Source organism: Herpailurus yagouaroundi, unplaced genomic scaffold, assembly GCF_014898765.1.
Source record: "Herpailurus yagouaroundi ecotype Mexico unplaced genomic scaffold, PumYag 100, whole genome shotgun sequence".
In the NCBI taxonomy this organism is placed as follows: Eukaryota; Metazoa; Chordata; class Mammalia; order Carnivora; family Felidae; genus Herpailurus; species Herpailurus yagouaroundi.
The window spans coordinates 46229747-46254362 of NW_024412391.1; the positions used below are offsets into that span (position 1 = coordinate 46229747).

Genomic DNA, 24616 nt, shown 5'->3' on the forward strand with positions numbered 1-24616 from the left:
GCCAGGCTATGGGTGGCTGAGAGGGCCTGCTGCTAGGCTCTGAGGAGCAGAAAGGCTGCTTGTGTGTTAACAAGCATGTATTTAGTACTTTCTGTGTGGAAGGCCCAGCGGAGGTCTTGGAGGGAGAGGGAAGACAGAAGGGCACAGGGTTGCGGGGATGGACACACTCAGGTGCATTCTCATCCTGTCCCTTATTAGCTGTGTGCCTTTGGGTCATTGGCTTATGAGGCCTCCGAGCTTCTTGTCACCCTGTGAAATACAGGTGACAAGAACTTCACAAGCCTCTTAGGGTGCCTCTAGTGGCAGAGAACCTCACATAGGATATCATTGTGAGGTAGGATGAGCCACCCTTAACCCAAGTTAATGGTGGATGGTTAATCCAGTGGCCCCCTGGGGCCCCAATCCCCCATGCACTGCGTATCTCAGCAGCCTTACCTCTCCTCTTGGTCCCCAAATGGCCGCATTGTAGACCACAAGGTCCAGAGGCAGAAAAGCAGTCTCTTTCTTGTACTTCCTTTTAAGAGGGAGGAAAAGGCCTCGTGGGATCCCCCAGCAGGTTTTCCTCAGGTCTCAATGCCCAGAATTGCTACATTGGCCCATCCTACCCGACTCACTGCTAAGAACAATGGGGTTACCAGGATTGGCCGAGACACTCGTCTGTGGGGCTAGGCCTGCCCATTCCATCCACTAGCACCAGGCTTTCAAGGCTGAACAGACTTGGGGTGAGCAGCTGGTGGTGAACCATTCTCGGGGGCCAGAGTGCCCAGTGCGGCACCTGGAGGGGCAGCACAGACACAGGTGAGGTGCCACTTTCTGCCCTTTCCCTCCAGGAGCGCACAGACTTGAAAGGGGGAGACGGGTTACCCTGGAGGGCTAAATGGGCAGATGGAAACAGCACTGGCTCCTGCATTTCAGGATTCTAGGGGAGGTTTACCGCAATTCACCTCGCGTCACACCTCGGGGGGCGTGGGGGTGTCTGGCTGCGTCTGTATACTGGAGGACACTGGTTGTCCACAGAGAAGCCAAATGTGCTTGGTGAAGTGTCAGAAGAACAAAACTAAGCTTCCAAGCACAGTGCATGGACCTCGTCTGAGCAGCCTTTGTAGTTTTCCACCAAGTCCCGTCTGTGACCCCGTACCTCTTTCACTGCGGCCGCAGCCAATGAATCAAAACTTTTTGAAAGAAAATACCTAAACTGCTAATGCTTTAATCATCAGCATACATCTGTGTTTCTGTGCATTAGTAATTCTCACTTCATACTCTCCCAGTAGTAGGCCAGCCACCATCTTCTGACTTTTTTCAATGTCTCAATCTCTGTTCCCCCGGAGATGTTGAAAAGCAGCTCCGGCCGTGTTTCTCCAGAGCGCTTGTGCACCCTCTGCCTCTCACTGTCAGTTTTCAGAGCAGTGTAGCAGAAAGAGCACTGGTCTGGGAGTCTGAAGCTGTGTGTCCTTTTGATGGAGTCCCAATAGTTTATTTTTGCTTTTATTTCCCTTGCCTCAGGAGACATATTTAGAAGAATGTTGCTATGACTGAGGTCAAAGACCTCACTGCCTGTGTTCTCTTCTAGCATTTTTATGGTGTCAGGTCTCACATTTAGTTCTTTCATCTACTTTGAATTTATTTTTGTGTACGGTGTAACAAAGTGGTCCAGTTTCAGTCTCTTGCATGTGGCTGTCCGGTTTTCCTAGAACCATCTGTTGAAGAGACTGTCCTTTTAGCATTGGATATTTTCCCCTGCTTCATCAAAGATTAATTGACCATATAATTGTGGGTTTATTACTGGGTTTTCCTTTAAAAATTTTTTTTTAATGTTTGTTTATTTTTGAGAGAGAGAGAGACAGAAAGAGATACAGAGTGCAAGTGGGGGAGGGGCAGAGAGAGAGAGGAAGACACAGAATCTGAAGCAGGCTCCAGGCTCTGAGCTGTCAGCACAGAGCCCGATGTGAGGCTCAAACCCACAAACCTTGAGATCATGACCTGAGCTGAAGTCAGATGCTTAATAGACTGAGACACCCAGGCACCCCTCTGCATTTTCTATTCCATTCCACTGATCTATGCATCTGTTTCCATGCCAGCACCATACTGTTTTGATGATTACAGCTTTGTAATATAACTCGAAGTCTGTATTGTGATGCCTCCGGCTTTGCTTTTGTTTTTCAAGATTGCTTTATCTATTTGGGGTCTTTTGTGGTTCCATATAAATTTTAGGATTTTTTGGTAATTGTGCTCTTGCAATAGAATTAAAATTTATATATATAAAAAAGAGGCCACGTGTCCTGGTTTTGTCCGTGTTGCTAATGTGCCATGTGATTCAGGTGAGTCTGTAACCTCTGAGGGGTGACATGTTTCCATCTCAGGCCCATGCAGACACTGTCGATCAATCATGGCTTTCTTCTCCTCTCTGCCATGGGCCTACACTCAGTCTCAGAATCCTTTTCCCTACAGGTAAGCTGCGATTGCTGACGGGGCTATCTCAGAGGATACTTGAGATGCAACTGGTTTTCTGTCCCGGAACTAGTAATCCCCGGGGCCTTATAGTTTTATAATTTCTCTGTAGTATACTGGATAAAAGCTGATGTTTCCTACCCTGTCATGCTCTACCTACTTTTTAGAGAGCCTTATGAAAATGCCATTGGAACCCCTATTCCTATAGGACCTGTTATTATCAATGGCTATTACAGAGGGGGGATTGTGCCAGGAGTGACTGCTTTGGTCTTGTTCAGTGAGAAATCACCAGCATCTAGCCCAGTGCCTGGAACATAAGAAGATTCAGCTATTTGTGGGATTGAATGAATGATACAGTATGGGGGTGGTGGTCTGTGTGAGAAAGTATGCCTTTCTCTTGTCTCTGTAAGAGGGATCCTGGGGACTGGATTTATGTTTTGGAAAAGAAAGCTGCTTCCTTCCTTCTTACAGATATTATTAGAATTGTAAAAGTCTCTGGATTTCTTCTCTGTGAATTTGCATTTTGGCTTTCAAAGCCTTAGAAGTAGAATTCAAAGTAAAGCTTCAGCCTAGGAGATGAGGCAGCTTTATTGGGGCTGGGCCTGGGGATTTTTAGGTGCTTTAGGAGAGGAGCCTCTTTTCCCGCTGGCTGCCCTGGTCCCCAGCAGCAGCCCCAGCTCTGAGTTTCACTTCTCTGCCGGCATCCCTGCCTGCTACTTCTTAGAGGCTCCTGCCTGGTCTTGTCTCTCAGTCAGCTCCCATTCTGTATCTGTGTAGCTATTTCTTAATTGCTTTGAGGGTCCACCTCCTGACTGAGGGCTCACCGCATGAAGCACCCTGAAAATTGTCTGCATGTGTTTGACCCTCCTGGGAAGGGTTCTTGATTGGGCTTTCCTGCCAACAGTGGAAGAAAAGAAACATTTGCAGACAGGTGCAGTGTGGTCACTGTATGTAAGCCCTCATTAAATATAAGCTTCATAGCCAGTTCTCATTTTACAGATGTGCAAACTGAGGCTCAGAAGAGGTAATAACCCAGTGAATAGGAGATAAAGCTAGAAACCATCTCCAGAAGGAGTACAGGTGTCTGTGTTGACACAGAGCGGCCTGCTACACAGAAGTAGGATGATCCTTCAGGAGAATGGGTGCAGGGAGGGTCCAGCAAGTACACTGAGTGAAGAAAAGGCACTCTTCTCCCCATTTAGTGTTACTTCCCTTCACTTGCCTCTGGATGTGTTTCTTTGGGTCTAACCCTTGGAAGAGTGATTATATGGTATCTCCATCTCGATAGCCTTCTTTTCTTGCTTTCATATTGTCCCCCAGGAAGAAAAAGGAACCTTGGGCTGTCCTTAAAAGTATGTGTGAAGAGGACAGAGAACATCTGGCTGTTCATTTTCTTACAGGAGAGCTTTTGTCTCCTTCCTCCTATCTATGGACATTGATCTCTGGCCGGACTGGGGAAGAGAAAGTTTTTTTTTTTTAATTTCTTTATTGAGGTATAATTGACACATCATATTACATTAGTTTCAACTCTATAATGTAATGATTCAATATTTGTATACATTGCTAAATGATCACTATAATAAGTCTAGTTAACAGCTGTCACCGTATGTAATTATAAATATTTTTTTCTTGTGGTGAGAACTTTGAAGATGGGCTCTTCTAGCAACTTTCATATATGCAATATAGTGATCCCCCTTACCTGTGGGCAGTATGTTCCAAGACCCCAGTGGATGCCTGAAACTGTGGATAGTACCTAACTCTGTGTATAATACATTTTTCCTATGTATATGTACCTATGATAGAGTTTAATTTATCCCTTAAATGCTTAATTTATAAAGAATAATAAAATAGAACAATGTTCTGTAATAAAAGTTATGTGAATGTGGTCTCTTTCTCTCTTTCAAAATATCATATCTTATGTACTGTACTCACCCTTATGATGATGATGATAATGATGTGAGATCGTAAAATGCCTGTGTGATGAGATGAGGTGAGGTAAGGTGTACGATGTAGGTACTGTGATGTAGCCTTAGGCTACTCTTGACCTTCTGATGATTCATCAAAAGGAGGATCATCTTCTTTCAGATGATGGCTGACCACGGGTTGTTGAGACTACACATAAGGGGGGGGCCTACTGTACAGTGTTACTAACTATAGTCCCTATGCTGTACATTACATCCTCATGACTTATTTATAACCGGAAATATATACCTTTTGCCCCCCTTCACCCATTTTATCCACCACCAAGCTCCCACCTCTGGCAACCGCCAATCTGTTCTCTGTACCTATGAGTTCTTGTTTTTGTTTATTTTTCTGTATTCCGTAGATCATACTGTATTTATCTTTCTAAATCTGGCTTATTTCACTTAGCACAGTGTCCTCAAGGTCCATCCATGCTGTCCCAAATGGCAAGATTTCATTCATTTTTATGGCTGCATAAAATTCCATTGTATGTATGTACCACATTTTCTTCATTCGTTCATTAAAGGGCACTTAGGTTATTTCCACATCTTGGCTGTTGTAAATAATGCTGCATTGAATGTGGGAGTGCATATACATTTCAATCCAGTGTTTTGTGTCCTTTAGGTACTCAGAAGTGGAATTGCTGGATCATATGGTAGTTTTATTTTAAATTTTTGAGAACTCTGCATGTGGTTTTCACAGTGGCTGCACCAATTTACATTCCTACCAACAGTACATGAGGATTCTCTTTTCTCCACATCCTTGGCAACACTTGTTATTTCTTGTCTTTTTGAAAGCAGCCATTCTCAGGTGATATCTCATTTTTTTTTAAGTTTATTTATTTATTTTGAGAGAGAGTGTGCGTGCATGTGCATGTAGGAGGGGAGAGGTAGAATCCCAGAGCCCACATGGGACTCAATCCTGACATAGGGCTCAATCTCTTGAGCCATGAGATCATAATCTGAGCTGAAATTAAGAGTCAGATGCTTAATTGACTGAGCCATCCAGGCGCCCCTCACTGTGGTTTTGATTTGCATTTCCCTGACGATGAGTGATGTTGGCCATTCTTATATCTTTTTGGGAAAAATGTCTATTCAGATCTTCTGCCCATTTTTTAAATTGGATTTTTTTAAACTATTGAGTTGTATGAATTCTTTATGTATTTTGGCTGATAACCCCTTATCAAATATATGATTTGCAAATATTATTTCTCTTTCAGTAGGTTGCCTTTTCATTTTGGTGATGGTTTCTTTTGCTGTGCAGAAGTGAAAACTAAAGTTTGATGTAGTCTCACTTATTTTTACTTTTGTTGTTTTTGCTTTTATTTTTGCTTTTGGTGTCAGATTAAAAACATCATCAGCAAGCTCAATGTCAAGGAACTTACTACTTACATTTTCTTCTAAGAGTTTTATGGTTTTAGGTGTAATATTCAAGTCTTTAATTCACTTTGAGTTAATTTCTGTGTATGGTGTAAGACAGTGGTCCAGTTTCATTCTTTTGCATGTGACTGTCTAGTTTTTTCTCCACACCATTTATTGACTGTCCTTCCCCATTGCATATTCTTGGCTCCTTTGTGATAAACTAATTGACCATATGTGCATAGGTTTATTTCTGGGCTCCTTATTCTGTTCCATTGATCTGTGTCTGTTCTTATGTCAGTACCATACTGTTTTGATTCCATTGCTTTGTAATATGGCTTGAAATAAGAGATTATGATGTCTCCAGCTTTGTTTTTTCTCAAGTTTGCTTTGGCTATTTGGGGTCTTTTGTGCTTCCATGCAAATTTTAGAATTGTTTGTTCTATTTCTGTGAAAAATGCCATTGGTATTTTGATTGAGATTGTGTCAAATCTGTAGATTGCTTTGGGTTGTATCTTAACAACGTTAATTCTTCTAATGAGCACAAACTATCTTTCCATTTATTGGTATCTTCAATTTCTTTGATCAGTGTCCTATAGTTTTCAGTGCACAAGTCTTTCACTTCCTTGGTTAAATTTACTCCTAGGTATTTTATTCTTTATGATGTAAGTGTAAATGGTATTGTCTTCTTAATTTCTCTTTTGATTATTTGTTACTAGTGTAAAGAAATGCAGCAGATTTCTGTATACTGCTTTTATGTCCTGCAACTTTATTGAATTTGTGTATTCTAATGGTTTTTTGGTGGAGAGTTTAGGGTTTTCTGTATGTAATATCATGTCATATGCAAATAGTCACAGTTTTTCTTTTCTTATTTGGATGTGTTTTGATTCCTTTTCTTGCTGAATCGCTCTGGCTAGGATTTCCAATACTATGTTGAATAAAAGTGGTGAGAGTGGGCATCCTTGTCTTGTTCTTGATCTTAGAGGAAAGCCTTTCATATTTTCACTGTTGAGTTTGAGGTTAGCTGTGGGCTAGTCCTATACAGCCTTTTATGTTGAGGTATGTTCTTTCTATACCTACTTTGCTTTGTCAAGAGTTTTTGTCATAAATAGATGTTGAATTTTCTTTTTCCGCATCTATTGAGATGGTCATATGATTTTTATCTTCATTTTGGTGTATCACATTGATTTGCAGATGTTGAACCAGCCTTGAATCCCTGGAGTAAATGGCACTTTGTCATGTCGTATTATCCGTTTAATACATTGTTGCATGGGCGCCCAGTGGCTTAGTCGGTTAAGTGTCCCACTTTGGCTTAGGCCATGACCTTGCAATTAGTGAGTTTGACCCCGGTGTCAGGCTCTGTGCTGACAGCTCAGAGCCTGGAGCCTGTTTCAGATTCCGTCTCCCTCTCTCTCTGCCTCTTCCTCATTCACCCTCTGTCTCTCTCTCTCTCTCAAAAATAAATAAACAATAAAAAAATGAAAAAGGAGTGCCTGGGTGGCTCAGTTGAGTGTCCGACTTTGGCTCAAGTCATGATACCACGGTTTGTGAGTTTGAGCCCCGGGGCATCAGGTTCTGTGCTGACAGCTCAGAGCCTGGAGCCTGCTTCAGACTCTGTCTCTCCCTCTCTCTCTCTGCCCCTCTCTCATTCAAAAATGAATAAATGTTAAAAAAATACATTGTTGAATTTGGCTTGCTAATATTTTATGAGGGTTTTGTGTCTGTGTTCATCAGGGATATTTGTCTTACCTCTCTTGTGGCCTCCTTCTGTTTTTTGTATCAGGGTAATGCTGGCCTCATAAAAGGAGTTTGGAAGCATCCTCTCCTTTTTAATTTTTTGGAAGGATTTAAAAAAATTTTTTTAATGTTTATTTTTGAGAGAGAGAGAGAGAGAGACAGACAGAAAGAGTGAGAGCAGGGGCAGTGCAGAGAGAGAGAGGGAGACACAGAATCCGAAGAGGCTCCAGGCTCTGAGCTGTCAGCACAGAGCTTGAAGTGGGGCTTGAACTCATGGACCGCGAGATCATGACCTGAGCTGAAGTTGGAGGCTCAATTGACTAAGCCGCCCAGGCACCCCGGAAGGATTTTTGAGAAGGATTAACTAATTGTTTTTTGAACATTTGGTGGAGTTCATCACTGAAGCTGTTTTTTCCTGGGCTTTTGTTTTTTGGGAGGTTTTTGATCACTGATTCAATCTCCTTACTAGTAATAGATGTGATCATATTTTCTATTTCTTCATGATTCCAGTCCTGCTGGAGAGAGATTTATTCCAACCATGCATTTTAGAGTTTATGTGATAAATTATTCATCTATCCATCACCTGGTGGGTAGGATAGGCATGGAGGTAGGGGTAGGGTACTCTGGTTGGGTAGGTACAGAGGGTACTCTGTCCTCCAGGGGCTTACAGTTTGTCCAGAGGTCTTTTTAAATAAGAAACATTTTTTGAATAATTGGTGTGTTCATGTGGTTTAAATGTTACAAATCAAAAGAGAAAAGGGAAGGAGTGTCCTTCCGATCTTCCAGCCATCTAGTTCCCCACTCAAGCGGTAATTACTGTGAATACTATCTTCTTTTTCTGAAGACATTCTGTCCATGTTATTCAGTGGCTCATAATGGGGTCCAGGGGTGGTGGAGCTAATTTAGACAACCTGGGGAAGGTTTTCTAAGGGCACGTTGCCGCAGCCATCAGGCAATGGGGTCAGGGAGGGTCAGGGAGAATGAGCAGGCAGAGATATTCTGAAGATTCCTGGAGGACTTGGGTATAACCCCCCTTCCAGCCCTACCTGTGGGTCTAGCTAGACAGGCAAGATCTTTACATGTGGAAGTGGACATACTAATACAAGAGTTTGCTAGAGAGGAAGGTCACATTCTGGTACAGCCAGAGGGTGCCCTCGCCCAGAGGGGCAAGAAAGCAGCGGTGGGTCTGCTGTGGCTGGGGGGTTGGGAGGCTTTGTGAAAAGTTACCATCTACAACCTTTCTGGACCTCCATATTCCTCATTTATGAAACTGCTAATCTAGGGTTTTAAACTTTCTTTCCCCTTGAATCCGTGTAGTGGTCTGGAGGAACCCATAAACATCTTTAAATGTGTACATGAAACATGGAGGGTTTTAATGTAAATGGATTACACTGAAACCTGATGGTTTCCCCACTTGGTGGGCCCAGAGTATCCCTGTTGCACAGGGATCTATGCTCTGGGGAGGCCATGGCCATGTTGTGGCCCCCAGGAGCTGCTCTGCATCCTGAGCTGCTTGCTGCCTGCTGGTGGTAACTAGGAAAGGACATGGGGAAAATTCCCTCTGAGCTGGCTTTGCAAAGAGTCCAATGAGGAATCCATTTCCCCCTGATAATCAGCTTCCCCTCTGTCTACACCAGGTCTTCTGTTCTCACTGAAGATGAGTAGGTCTGTGTGGTGTTGGTTTTCCAAAAGGTGGCAGCACTGTTCTGGGAAACAATCCCCAGATGGGTGGGGAGGGCCTGCCCTCGCAGCCCTGCCTGTGTAGCTCAGTGGAGTATTTGTGAGTCAGCCTGCGTGGGTCTTGTCCATAGTACTAACCTCCCCACTCAGCTGAGTCTCTCAGCTTTAGAGATGGACCCTGGCCAAGCCCTGGCTTCTGTTCTTATCTTGTGGTGGGGTTAACCCCGCAGGGGCCACTCTGAGGGCCACTAAGCCTCACAGGTGCGTGGCTGGATGGGCACACGTCCAAGGACTGGACCACCATCAGATGCAAAAGAAAGTTACGGTCCTGCAATGGACTTTGCTCCCTTTTGCTTCTGGTGTTTGGTGTGGGAGTTCTGGAGGGAGGTAGGCATTTTAAGCAATGCAGTCTTGGACAGTTTAGGCTGATTTTTTTTCTCTCCAAATAATTTTACATTGGCTAAGACAGCATCAAGCATTTGGTGGATCTGTTTAAGGCATGTGGTAGTGCAGTGATTTCTGGTGTGCCAGAGTCCCTTCAGACTCTGGGTGGCCTTCCATTGTCCCTCTGCTGTGAGTTCTGGGGTTTGGAAGCTGGAAGTTGCTGCTTCTGATGTGTGTGTTCACATGGGCTTGGTTCAGTACCTGAACTGTAATTGAAGCAGCTGATTTTCAAGAATCTGCTAGAAGATGAAATTGTCTATACAGTCAGAGTAGAGCATCAGAAGGGCCTGGTTCAAACGTATGTTCTGACTGGTGGATACACTGGTTCTCCTCTTCCAAGTCTGTGCCTCTAGAACCTGAACACAATCTTGGGAGGATTTACCTCTACATATCATTCTTTAAACTACACTGCTAACCCTCCATTTCCTCCATCTTCTATGTGTTCTTTCACACAGAGATGCACATATATATATATGTATATGTATATATATGTATATGTACATATATATGTATATATATACATATATATATATACACACACACATTTGAATGTTCATTAAGGCAAAGAGACAGAGAAGCAAAAAAAAACCCACAAGTTTTATTCATCCATTTTTTCCAAAATTATATATGACTCCCTGCTATGTACTAGGCATTGTCCTGATAGTAATTGGAGGGCACAGTCCCTACTTGCATGGAGTTTAGGGGGAGGAGGCAGATAATGTACAAATAAACAAATGTGCTAGAAAAGTATTAAGTGTAAATATGCTCTCCAGATAAGTGGTCTCAGGATGTGACAGTGTGACAGAGTTGTTACCGTGCACAGGGTGATCAGGAAATGCCTGCCACTCCTGAGGAGGTGACTAGCATCAGCAAGATGTAGGAATTGGGACATGGCATTAAGGCTGTGGGGCAGGCACTCGCCTGTTGTGTTTAAGGCATGGAGAGAAAGCTGGAAGGTGGGATTGGCCATGGGCAGGGGCCGGATCACAGGATGTGATGTAGTCACTGAAGGTTTCTAAGCAAGTGAGTGAGAAAGTGCCTCCAACCCAATTAAATGACTCATATTCCCTTCAAGTGCATACATTGGGGTTTATTTTGGGCACCTCAGTAGAAGAACACCAGAAGGTAGTGGGAGCCAGCTGGAGTTCGTGTGGCATTTAACTCTGTGTTCACTGCATGTCCTCTCCTCTAGACCCCACACTAGCCCCCTCGAGTAGAGCACTGTTCCCATCCATCTATATAAGAAAAGCAAGGTGTGAAGGTAGAGTAATTAGCCAGCTGGAGGGGCAGAGCTTGAATTTGAACCCCACGGGCTGGGCTCCAAGTCCCTGTTTCATTGGCCTTCCTGGAATGGACCCCTGGGCAGCTTTTTGTAGTTGTTGTCAATTTTTTTTATTACTTAATTAAAAAAAAAAAACCATGATTTATTTATTTGTTTATTAATTCTGCACCCAGCATAGGGCTCCAAGTCATGACCCGAAGGTCAAGAGTCACACACTCCTCCTACTGAGCCAGCCAGGCCCCATATTACTTACTTAATATGTGTGAAATGTTGTTATAATTTGCATTTCTTTGACACTACTGAGATTGAGCAGCTTTTCATGTATCTTTACTTTTTTTGTTATAAAATACATATAACCTAAATTCTATCATTTTAACCATTTAAAAATGTTTATTTTTGAGAGAGAGAGGGAGAGAGAAGGCAAGTACGTGCATGCACAAGCAGGGGAGGGGCAGAGAGAGGGAGAAAGCGAGAATCCCAAGCAGGCTCTGCACTCAGTGCAGAGCCTGATGTGGGCCTTGAACTCAGGAACCGTGAGATCACGACCTGGGCTGAAATCAAGCGTCGGACACTTAACCGACTGAACCACTGAGGTGCCCCTATCATTTGAACCATTTTTAAGTGTACAGTTCAGTGGCATTTCTAGAACTTTTTGTCACTTTCAAATAGAAACTGTGTAGCCATCAAGCAAGAACTCCTCATTCTCCTTCCTCCCAGCCCCTGGTAACCTTGAATCTACTTTCTACCATGATGAATTTGCCTAGTCTAGGTATTTCATATAGGTAGACTCATCTGATATTTGTCCTTTTTTGTCTGGCATATTAGACTTAGCATACCATCTGCAGGGTTGGTTCATGAGGCGGCATGCATCAGAACATTATTCCTTTTTGTGGCTGAATAGTGTCCCATTGTGTGTACATACCACATTTTGTCTGTCTATCCGATGGTGGAGTTTCTACCCGGGACAGCTTTTCACATGGAGACAGGACCTTACCAACTACTCACTCCTGTTCTGAGGATACTTTCTGAACCCTGGAGAATCTGTGTTTGCCCCACGTCAGGGTGACCCTTACCTGTGTGTGGTTAGAGGTGCTGCTGAATTTTTTAAAGGTAACTAACCTTGAATTATTTAAAAAGCTCAAGATGAACACTGTAACTGTTGCTGTGTCAATATGGACTCTCCTTAGGTTCTTTCCTGTCCACCTCATAGATGCATCGTGTCAGAGGAGAACTCTGCAAGGGTTATTTCATTGTTTACTTCTAAGCCTGAAATCTGTCTCCTGTACATGGAAAATTTAGCTTGTCCTGGAAATTCTCCAGAGTAGCCACATAGGAGCCCCAAGTCTGTGCTGGGGGGACCCTGAGCAGGCCATGTCTACCTGACTTCGGTTTCCTCATTTGTAAAATGGCATGAAACTCCTCCTAAGAGATTCTGTGTCCTTCCCAGACAGGTTAAGAAGCTCCTTTTTATTTCAAATCCAGTTTCTTCCTTGCTGTGGGAAGCCTGACCCTCTCTCCTCTCTAAGGAACTGGTCAGCATTCCCCCCCATAATCCCACATTTCCTGTGATGGCTGCAGGCCCTCAGCCATTGATGAAATGGTGAAACCGACTTTCCAGGGTGGAAAACTGGTGGATTTCAGCCCCTGCACTAGTTGGGTTTCTTTTCTTCGTCCTTGACAACCACTGATGCTGTTCAGTAGGGAGCCCCCTGCCCGCCCAGGCAGCCTTTCTCTGGATGCCTGGAAGCTCCTGGGTGGCCTTGGGAAGTTTGAGTTGAGTCTTTCTGGATGAACTGCCCCCTCTCTCGTGTCCAGGAAAGAAGCAATGCTGGTTGTTACCTGCATACTCTTGAGCCGCCGGCTGTGTGAGAGAAGATCCATTTGCTGCATCGATCTCCCCTGAGGCAGAAGGCCACTCACGGCCAGTTTCCCTTTTCAGAGCAATAAATCTGGGAAATCCTGTGCTGCAGCAGGTGCTGGAGAGGAAGAATGAAGTCCTGTGCGTCCTGACACAGAAGATAGTGACCACGCAGCAGTGTGTGATCTGGGAGCACGTTCAGGTGGAGGAGCAGTGCGGCGGCATGGTGGGGATCCAAACAAAGGTGGTGCAGGTGCGTGACTGCCCCGGGGTGGAGGCACCCGGGCTGGAAGTCTTGGTCATCGCGGCCCGGGTCAGGGGGCTCTTGGGGTTGTGTCTTTGTTTGTCAGGCCTCTTCTGTAGTGAGCTAATAGAAACCCAACTCAAATTGGCTTAAACAAGAAATAATGTATTGGCTCGTGTAACTGAAACATGCAGGGAAATCTGAGTTCAGTTGCTGCTAGAAGGGAAATTGGGCAGATGGTGTATGCTGCCTCCCCTGGGGTAGAGTCCCTGTCAGGTAGGTGCTCTCCTTGTGGTGTGGTGGCTCCGTGCTGCCATCCCAGGGGAATGTGCTTCAGGGCCGGCTCTCACGATCGTCACTTGTACCCATTTCTGAAGCAGACCCAAGGCCAGGGCAACACAACCCTCGGAATGGCCAGGTGCCTTTCCCAAAAGAAAATGGGTCAAAGGAGTACTGGTCAGGGCAATGCACAGATAGCTACCAGAGCCTCTCGGATCCAGAGGTCTCAAAATGACCACTTTGGGATCGCTTGCCTCAAATTCTTCGTGGACTGAGCTAGGGAAGGTAAAGAGCAGTACAGGTGTCTATACACAGAAAAACAGATGCTTCTGGATTAAAATAGAAGCAGTCTTATTACCAGGCTGATCCCTGAGCCAGTACTAGACTTCTGTGGAACAGGAAGCTGTCAACCCCAAACTGTTTCTTCCACAGTCTACCATGGTGTCTGATGACCTATTCTCAGAGATTGGTTTCTTGGAGTGACTTTTGACTTTTTCCAGAGGACCTGGGAAAGTTGTATTTGGAAGGAGGTGGAGACAGAGGTTGGGTCTGGAGGTGGACTCTCGTTGGGGCAGGAAGGCTGGATAGAAGCGATGAAGGAGGGGCCTGACGGGAGGCGGCTTTGGCCAGCCCTGCCAGTGTTTCTGCCTGTGGTGACCCCACTACAGGCCTGGCGCCTGCCTGGAAATCAGGAAGCTGGCTGTCCTCCCACCAACTGGGATCAAGCTGCTAAAAGGGGTCTCTGATCTCCAGTGTTGAGGCAATGATCTCCCCAGGCCGTCCTGGGAAGGGGTCATATTTGTAACAGTGTTGGAAGGACAGAGCTCTGCTGCCTGACCACTTGGCGTCCCCTGGAAATCCTCTCATGCCTCCAGCACCTCCCCTGGGCTTATTTAGCAGCCAGTGTGCCAGCCACAGGGGTCTGGAATGATGCCCCTGGGGAGGTCCTTGCTCTTAGCTAGTTCTCCCAGTCAGGCACTGACATTGTTTGGGATTGTCATCATTGTCCCGGGCTGTCACAGTGGTTACCATAATCCTCCGTGAGGGAAATGACAAGTTACCTTGCTCATTTATCTGTTTTATTCAGCACTGTCGACCTAGTCTCATTATCCCCCACACTCTGGAATCTCATTCCACAGAATTTGGCCATTTACTTCCCAATATGTGCATCACATCATGAGGCCCACAAGGATCACATCCTTACATCTGCTGATTGGCTCCTATTTTTCCACTTGGTTCCTTGGGCATTTGCTCAATGTTTTTGTGTGCAAGGCCCAAGGCTGGCCACAGTGGGGAGGCAGAGAGAAGCCTGGGGAAGTCTGAGCTCATGGGGGCAGCCTGTGCTCTCACTCACAGGTGTCAGCAAAGGAGGATGGGAGTGTCATCAAGGACACCAACGTGGTGCTGGAGATCCCGGCTCCCACCACCATAGCCTACGGCGTCATCGAATTGTACGTGAAACTGGATGGCCAGTTTGGTGAGTGCCGCCTCCTGCCCTGGGTGTTAGGGGAAAGAGATGGGAAGTGTGGGGATGACAAGTGTGGATGAACTTTCACCAGCACGGCACAGGATCTATGCTGTGGGCATGCCATCAAACAGACTGTGGATTGGCCCTGGTGCCATGGTGTCCGTGAGGCAGGCTGTGGATGTCGCTGAGCATTAACTCTCCATCTCTGGAATGGGAAAGGCATTCCCTCACCGAGCTGTGGTCAGGATTACATGGGATGAGGCATGTGAAGTGCCTGGCATAGTGGTTGTTTATTAACAGCCTCAGCTGTTAATAATACTGTCAGCATCCCACCTTCCTTCCCCCAACATGAAGCCAAAAATGCTCCACTTGACCTTGCTCTGTTGATCACCAGTGTGTTCAAAGCTGGGAGATCCTGGTCATTGCATCATTTGAAGAAAACAAGGGCTTTAGCATAGCTCATGTTTGCCGATCTTAGACGCTCATGGCTCCTTCTTCCTGCTCTTCCTGAGAAGAGGTTGTGTCGAACCTAAGAAAGCTGACCACTTCTTGGGGACATGAATGAATAAATGTAACATAATAATTGACTTTTTAAGGTATGGTAATGGTATAGTTATGTTTATAAAAAAAAAAGAGTCTTCTGTTAGAGATTATACTGAAGTCTTCACAGATGAAATGGTAACATGTCTGTGGATTGCTTCAAAAATAGTCCAGGTGGAATGTAAAGGGTGTATGCGTGGGGTCGGAAGAGGTAAAGAACAATTGTTGAAGCTGGTCAGTGGGTACGAGGAGGTTCGTTGTATTGTACTACTCTATTCTTGCGCCATTTCACGTTTTCCATAATGAAAAGTTTTAAAAGGTGTTCCTTGATACACCATGCACATATCTCTTGGTGTCCCCTGTTCTTCTCCTGTTTGTTCTCTGAAGTGGCAGGTTAGGGAAGAGGAAGTTGTCCAGGAGGCAGCTTTTTGTGTGCACTTGGCCCACAAGAGTTAACTATGGCATTGAGCTACAAGTACAGGCACTTAGAACACTGATGGTCCTTACCTGACAGTCACAAGCTCCTGGGCATGTGAGGAGCCAAAGAAGAGATGCGTGAGGCCCGGAATGCAATGGTGGAGCCTCCACTTTCTTTTCACACATGGAGCAGCCTGCATTTCAGGGAGGTGACACAGAGCGAGGGTGTCAGGTTTTTAGACATCGTTCTGCAGAGGCTCCTTAGGAATGCATGAACTATCAGAAATACCAAGAATTGTGACCTACAGGCTTCAGGCCATGGTTCCAGATTTGTGTCCTTGTTTGGCATTTTTATGATTTTATTCTGTCTCTTTGGAAGTCTTCTACCTGAACAAGATTGTCGCTCCTGTTTTTGTTATCAGCATGTTACCACATGCACTTACGTGACTCCAGCCCAAGATGTTTAGGCCCGGTTATCCTGTCCAGATGGGTTGGTAGTCGAGGGGTCACATTTATAAGCCTTTGGAAAACTTGGCCTGCACCCAAGGATGCCCGTGAGTGCTCTGAGGACCTTTGGTGGCCGAGACCAGGCTGGGGCTACCACTCAAGTCTGTGGGGCCTGTGGGGATCCCCTTCCTGTTTCTCTGAGGAGATGGCAGTGCCCTGCCACTTGCAGCTCTGGTGGGGCACCTGCAGAGGGCCTCTCTTTCTCAGACAAGATTGGAAAGACACAGCCTTGTCTGGCTGGCTCTCCTGTTTACATTTCAATTTCCAGCCTTTTATCTTGGCTGGCTTCTGCTGTCTTTGAAAATATGCTCCTCTTTGTGCTGTTGAGAAGAGGTCCCCAGGGGGAATCGTGGAGGTTCTTTTGGCTCACTTCCCACACCCCGGCCTAGGAAGCCCCGCTCCATTGCCCTTTCCCACTGCCGAATCTGTGCCTGTGCAGCCTGGTGGCCAGGCCGACTTTCTGTGCGACTCATAGCCTGATTTTAAAGCCAGTTTTGCTCCCCCGTGCCTTTCCCCCCATCTGTGTTCCACAGAATATTCTGATCTGGCTTCATAAACATAGATTTGCAGGGGCCAGAAGGGCCCTTAAGAGGCTGCCTGATGTCTCCTCCCCACCTTCTGAGAGGGAATACATTGGACAAGGATCCTGTTTGTCCTCTGAAACTTTATGTGGAGGCCGACTCCTCTGAGTCCCTTGTGGGGGGCACCATGTGGCCTGTCGTAGCCAAGAGATTCTCTCATCCATGACCCCTTCCTTCACCAATAGCTCTCCTCTTATAGCCAATCATAGACGTCGTTTTATGGTTTTGAACTTTAGCCTTGTACTTCGTACAATTAGGCATTATGCCAGTGTCCTTTCAGTGCATACTTCTGATTGGATGCCCTGTGGACATGAACCTGTGCCCCTGACTCAGCCTCGGTCAGCGCACTTGTCTGCAGGTCTACTGGCCCCAATAGCATTTCCCCACCAAGTCCTGCCACACACTCTTAATTGGCTTCCCCGCTTCTGTGAATCTTTCCCCATCTGTTCCATCCTAGCAGTATAACTAATATGATTCTTTAAAAATAAAAATGTGGTCATTTCACACACCTGCGTAAACACCCTTCAAGGGCTCCCTTTGTCCCAAGACAAAGTCTGCATTTCAGGTGTGTTGTGGTCTGGCCCCAACAGGTGTCTAGCCTTCCTTCTAATCTCTAATCTCCAGATGCTGCTGATGTAGCCATCTGGCCAGAGTTAACCCACTGTCTAGGAACACTCGTCTGGCCCTTATTCCAGAGCCCCATGACTGTCTGTGTGCTCTCTGCCCTCTTTGTCCAGCTAATTCTTACCAAAACTTTAGGAGGCTCCTTAGACACTCCTTAGACACTGGTTCTCTCTCTGCTCTTGCCATTTTGGCTTCAGGGACCTGTGCACCTCCTCCAGTACCCCTATGCTACGTCTGTTCCCACTCGTAACATACTTACTGTTGAGGCCTGGACTATAGTCCTTTTGTGTCACTGGCTCTTGGCACAGTGCCCAACACTGAAAACAATGAAAGAATTGGCAGTGTCTCCAGGGGTCTGTGCATGTGTATAGGCAAGAGTGGTGCTGATGCCATAGACTCCTAAATTACCAGCTGGGGGGCCTGCCTGGCTCTTGGCAGGATTTGAGCCTATGTTAATTGTCATGGTGGCTATCTTGGAGGAGCAAGGTTAACACCTGAAGCCTGGTTCACATTCATCTGCCTCAGTGCCTGGTGCCAAGGGCACAATGAGTCAGGGGTACCCCAGATGCCCACTGAGTGTGGGTTGGATGAGTGCATAAATGAAGGATTGTTTCATTTGTCTTTAGATAGCCATTTGATTTTTGTCATTAGTACCCACAAGCAAGTAAAAATATGTGCTAATCCTCATGCCATCCACATTTTAATTCTGTAGCCTGTGCTTAAGTACACAAATGATTTAATAGAAGCATAAGGGGCACCTGGGTGCCTCAATCAGTTAAGCGTCCGACATTGGCTCGGATCATGATCTCACGGCTTGTGGGTTCCAGCCCCATGTCAGGCTTCTGTGCTAACAGCTCAGAGCCTGGAACCTGCTCCGGATTCTCTCTCTCTCTCTCTCTCTCTCTCTCTCTCTCTCTCTCTCTCTCTGAGCCCCTCTCCCACTCACACTCTCTCAAAAATAAACATTAAAAAAATTTAAATAGAAAGATAAAAAGAGCCCTAATTCATGAGTGCATTTGCTATTTTTGCTTTTTTTTTTTTAATTTTTTTTCAATGTTTATTTATTTTTGGGACAGAGAGAGACAGAGCATGAATGGGCGAGGGGCAGAGAGAGAGGGAGACACAGAATCGGAAACAGGCTCCAGGCTCTGAGCCATCAGCCCAGAGCCTGACGCGGGGCTCGAACTCACGGACCGCGAGATCGTGACCTGGCTGAAGTCGGACGCTTAACCGACTGCGCCACCCAGGCGCCCCTATTTTTGCTTATTAAGGACATAATAACATCACATAACTGTTACCTTAGGTTCTTAAATATGGACATATTTAAGGAAATATTTTATTATTTAAAAAAAACTTATTATGGAAAATTTATATATGTTCAAAAGTAGAGATAATACTATGAACTCCCATGTACCAGCTTTCATAACTGGGTTGATTTGTGTTTCATCTACAACTTGACCACCTCCCTCCATCCCATTCAATAATTTCCAAACAAATCCTAGGCATTGTATTGCTCTATCTATAAATACTTCAGTATATCTGAAGATGAGACTTTTTTTTTTTTTTTTTTAAAGACAAGTTTGCCTTTATACAGATTCATGGAGACTGTATTTATTTGAGTCTGGTCTTTTCACTCAATATGTTTGTAAGATTCACTTATACAATTGCAGAAATCAGAAATTCACTTTTAATTGTTGAGTATTATTTTATTTATTAATGAATAAAAGACAAGACTTGAAACTACAACCACATACCACTCGTATACTTATATTGTCAATAATACTTTAATATCAGTTCAATCAAATCAAATTTATTAATCAAATTCAAATTTTTGTTTCAAACATGGGAAGATGTTTATGATTTGGCTTTATTAAAAAGAAAACCACTAGGGACACCTAGGTGGCTCAGTCGGTTTTGTGTCTGACTTGGGCTCAGGTCATGATCTTGCAGTCCGTGAGTTCAAGCCCTGCATCAGGCGCTGTGCTGACAGCTTAGAACCTGGAGCCTGCTTCGGATTCTGTGTCTCCATCTCTCTCTGCCCCTTCCCTGCTCATACTCTCTCTCTCTCAAGAATAAACATTAAAAAATTAAAAAAAAAAAGAAAACCACTGGCCCCAACTGCTGTCATTTTAAAATGTACTCATTTGAATTTTTGCTATTTAACAGTTTGTTCAAGTCAGGCTAAGGAAATACTTTTGATGTTGGAAAGATTGCCTCCCACCCGTTCAGAGAGGACACACTGGAGAGCTTTATGTTGAAAACAACCATTTTCCTGTATTTCTAGGAAGTGGCTGACTTTTCATCAAACAGTGTAATGTGTAGGAAGTGGGCTTATGGGGTCAGAGAGTGGATGTGTTCCTCTTCACCCCCCACTTCCCTATTAGATAATCCTGGGTTTGAGATGTGCCAACAAGTCTCAGCTGACCCTATGCCTGGCTTGTCCTTTTCTCCCACATTACAGAATTCTGCCTCCTACAAGGGAAGCATGGTGGCTTTGAGATTCACAGAAGTGACTATGTCTTCCTGGACCTTCCGTCCTTTGAAGAGTTTCCATTTTGGGAAATGCCAGATTCTGGACCAGGACCATCTGCCCTGGATTGGCCGCTGAATGTTTTAAAACAAGGTATTGTCAGCAGGGTGTGGTGTGGTGATCTGATTGCTACTTTAGTACGATACTTCATGAGGTGAGGTGGCCTTCAGGAGCGGTGACTCCTCAGCGACTTAATGGAGAGCATTTGAGAACAGAGGGAACAATGCTTCCAAGTCAGACCTAGTCCACTCAGCAGGATGCACCTCTGTGGAATCTTAGGGAACCTCAGGTCTTGGGTGCCATGTTTTGAGGAAAAGGTGGAAGACTAAGGAGTGAAAGAGTCTGGGGTTTGGCATTTTCTTTCATTTTATCCATAGAAGACTCGCAGACTATTAAAAGTAGCTAGTTAGCAAAGAGCCATATCCCAAATTTTGCATCTGTTTCATTACATTCCAGCCTTCACTGCCAGCACAGGCAAGGCTTTCGTCAGCATTGCAAAATGCTCTCTTGGGGGCTCTTTATCCACGTGGCTTGAAGCCCTGCGTCCGGTGAGGAGGAGGGGAGTACCTGTGACTTGCCTGTAGCAATTCCTTTTATTCTTCATAGGATTTTGTGTCTTAAAAAGTTGGCTTTTCTTGTGATGGTGTGGGTGGGTGGGGGGTGGGGGCGGGGAGGAGTGCAGTATGTAGCCAAAGAGGAAATGGACAAGGAAAAGGGGAAACAAATAACTGGGTAAGAACTTGGTAAAAAGAGCTAGAAACAGCTCAGAATGATCTGGAAAATGGCCAGGAGGATAAGAAGAGACTGTCATCTATGGGGCTTCAGAGGGTCCCAAACTAGAAGATACTTCTCTTTCTGTAGCAAAAGCATCAGGGTTGGAAGAAATGGCAGGGAAGGATAGGGCTCTTCCATCTTGCAGGGCTGCAGGCCCCTCCTCTGCCTCCTTGAGACTGACAGTTGGGTCTGACTTCCAGCTGCCATTTAAGCATGGTCGTAGGTTAGGACACAACAGAGCGGCCCTGCAGCCGTGTCCTGTGCTCCAGGGAAGGGACAAGAGTTCATGGACTGCAGCTTATCATTTCCTTTCCTACCAGTCCACCCTGTCAGTTGGCCATTCAAATCAGCCTGATGTGGAGTAGGGTGGGGGCCAGCCTGGCCTTTATGCCCTTGGACTTTACACCAACCAGGAGAGCTCTTCTCTCCAGGATGGCATGGCAAAGACCTAGCTGTATTTATAGAGAAGTTTTTGAATGGGTCAGTGACTGATGTGACCTGTTCCTCTCCATGGGGCTCTCTGACCATTGTGTGCTGGAATTTGCCATCAGCAGAGGTAGTGCATTATGTATTAGTATGCATTTCTGCATATGAAACGGTTTTGGTTTATCAAATCTTGTTCTTAAATCCTCACTGGGCTTAATTTACTAGAAGTATTCCAGTGTTGTTTAAAAAAATACAGAAAAGATTTTAAGGAGAGAGCCTCAACCATCCTGCAGAAGATGTGCATAACCCAGCTGGTGGGTCTGTGCACCTGCCCATTCTCCAGGATGGGTGAAGAATAATGAATGGAAAAAATGGAATGGCTGGTGTTTGCCATAAAAATAGGGTGCCAGACTCTTTGAAAAGCAAGCATTAAATATTAAAGGATAAAAATATGCATGGTATTAAAAGAAAGGGCATGGAAAATAATGGACTTTGGAGTCTGCATGGCTGCAAAACCCTATAAAAGTATTGAGTGATAGTTAGTAATTCAGCCTTGATAATTGACTTCTGTAGAAATCATGCTAAAGAGGAGTCTAAATAATTGATTAGACTTTTCCAGAAAGTAGACCTAATATTTAGTAAGTCCTCAGAAAAAAGAGTTAAGTCTGAAATGAATCCGGGTGCCCTCTTTCTTTTCTCTTTTTGTCCCCCTTCTTTCTTCTTGCAGTAGTGTGAGTGGTTATTGAAAAACACGCAGGGTGGTATCTAGCTCGATGTCTTTTGCTTCCTAGTTCCATTGTGTGTTACTGCATGTGTCTTTCAAAGAACTGAGGACAATTACTATAAAAAGCAAAGGCTGCTGTCCTTTGTTCTGAGACACGCATGGGAGTCATGATGCTGGGTGTGCTCTGCTGTTTTCACAGGGACTCTGCTCTTGGAGAGGGATTTCCATCTGTTTTTGGAGCTGCCAGAACAGCAACAGACAGCACTCAGTGACACCCTCCAGGCGGTCCTGTTCGATGAAGAATTGCTTGTGGTCCTGGAACAAGTGGTAAGACCACAGACCTCTCAAGGCAGTGCTGCTTCTACCTGGCTTTTCAGGAGATGTGGACAGGCTAGACCTCTTGGGATGAGGCTGTGAGCTGGGATAAAATTGCATTTAAAATTTCCTCACTTCCTTTAAAGCTTAAAAGCTTCTCTTTTTCTTATTCCCAGATCCTTAGTTATCTAAATGCAGAAAGGTAGCTGATGTCAAGAATCGAAGTGCAGATTGGTTCCCTCGGGCTGTCATAGTAAATTACTACAAACTCTCTTACAGTTCTGGAGGCCGGAAGTCTGAAGCTGAGAAGTCAGCAGGGCCATGCTTCCCCCACAGGCTCTAGGGGAGGATGCTTCCTTGCCTCTTCCAGCTTCTTGTGGCTCCTGATGCTCCTTGGCTTGTGGCCACACTGCTCCAGTCTCTACTCTGTCTTCCTATGCCCCTGTCTTCTGTGTTAATGTCTTCTCCTTTTCTGTCTCTTAAAGGACACTCACCATTGGATGTAGGACCCATTCCAGCCTAGGAGCATCTCATCTTGAGATCCTTATTTTAATTATATCTGCAAAGACTCTAATTCCAAATAAGGTCAAACTCTAAAGTTCCAGGTGAACATATATTTTGGGGCCCTCTATTCAGCCCCACTACAAGGGGGCTGTGTGGCAGAGTCCAATAGGTCAATTTATTCTATTTAGAATAGATTGAAAAGCAGGCCTTTGTATTTTTTTGGTTTGTAGCAGCAGGATTTTCTGGTTGAGTTCCTTAACTATTAGTTGTACAAATGGTAAAGGACACACCACCTGGCAACCTGCCAGACTTTGTACTCTCCTTCCTTAAGGGGGCTAGAGCAGATGATTTATATGATAGGTTTTTCTTTTCTTTTTTCTATTATTCAGAGATTTTGAACTCTGATTTTCTGATTCAATGCTTTTATGATTTCCAGAAGAGCATTCATGTTATTTTCCCCTCTTGAAATTGGACTGTACCAAAAGAGCTTGGCCACCGGTGGGGGACCCTATACTTGTAGAAGAGTCTAACAGTCCAAGACATCTGGGTGTTCTGGGCGATGTGCAGCTCAGAAGAGGGTGTGCTAGCCCCAGGAAGAACACACATGTTTCAAAAAGCCCCCTGACTTATACTTCCTAGAATAGCTCCAAGAGGGAAATATCAGACCAGTAGTACATTTGGAAAGAACATCAGGTGTCCTGTCAAGTGCAGGAGAAACAAGCTTCCCAGGTAGTGGGGGCCGGTGGGCTCTTCTACGAATGCACCTGATGTAAAGGTGATGATGGAGGACAGCTCACTCCTTACTGGCAGGGTCACCCGCCTTCCAGCAGGTCCAATGCTCACGAATGGGGCTGCCCTGGGTCTAGCTGGGAATGTGGTTGGGGGCTGCTGTGCCAAGTTTAAAGCTGGATAACATGATGGGATAATGTTTTTATGTTCCCCTCCTTAGTGCTGCATGTAGTCACTTGTTCCTGATCTCTGGCACGACCTGACAGACCCTGCCCTGTCCTGGAAGGTTTTCCTGCATCCATTTTACCCTTGCTGTGAAAGAATAGTACCTGGGCAAGGCTGTTTACTCTTTTTATGAGGAAATCTAACCTGGCGGATTAGTAATTTAAAAACAGAAAGGAATTAGGGTTTTGCTTTACTTGGGAGATGGTGGAAGGGCAAGGGGTTGCGTGTCATGGGGCAGAGGCTCAGCTTGGCCTCTGGCTTTACTACATCCATCTCTTTTCTCTTCCTTATGCAGTGTGAGGACATATTAAGTGGCCTGTCACTCCCAATGGCAATACTGGGGAAGCTGAAGCCCCCACAGCAGCAGGACCTCATGGCTTTCCTGTGTCTGGTGGGGTACAGAATGCAGGGCAAGTGTCCAGGCCCAGAGGATGCAATCAGCAACCAGGAGCTCTTTTCTACAGCCTACTTCTTGGTCAGTGCACTAGCAGGTATGGAAAGAGAGAAAGAAAGTGCTGTTGTGGCTTTGAAATTGCTTTGCTTATTGTTGTGGAAGATGTGGTAAATATGGTTACTTCCCTTTCAGCAGTACAGGGAGGGTAAGTGAAAGGCTGAGGAAACATATCATCGCCATGAAAAGTCAAAGACTTCAGTGTGATGCCAGCTTCCTCTACTCTCTCTTTTCTCTTCCAAGGAGGGCTGTCTGCAGGCACATACCCTCAGCAGCAAAGGAAGGCATCTCCTCAAACACAGCCTGTGATTCATACTTGAGCCCTGACACTGCTGCATGGAAGTGGCTTCCATCTGCCTAGTGTTTTGGTACTTCTGACCCTCACTGCAGACTTATTGGCCACCTTGTGTACATTTGGGCAGGGAGACTGTAGAGAGTATCCCAATGCACTAGGATGCTGGGCCCAGCAGCAACACAGCTTCCACGATGGTCCTGGGATGGCCCTTCTG

General features: G+C 45.3%; 1 protein-coding gene across 2 annotated transcripts in view; it reads left to right on the forward strand.

The window, feature by feature from the left end:
* GSDME (gasdermin E) overlaps positions 1-24616 on the forward strand; it is a 65273-nt gene that overhangs the window by 26927 nt on the left and 13730 nt on the right. For both annotated transcript variants that reach the window (XM_040472418.1, XM_040472419.1), the window contains 5 exons: positions 12851-13022; positions 14649-14769; positions 19891-20052; positions 22083-22210; positions 23952-24147. In XM_040472418.1, coding sequence (XP_040328352.1) covers positions 12851-13022; positions 14649-14769; positions 19891-20052; positions 22083-22210; positions 23952-24147 — 779 coding nt within the window. The remainder of the gene's footprint in view (positions 1-12850; positions 13023-14648; positions 14770-19890; positions 20053-22082; positions 22211-23951; positions 24148-24616) is intronic.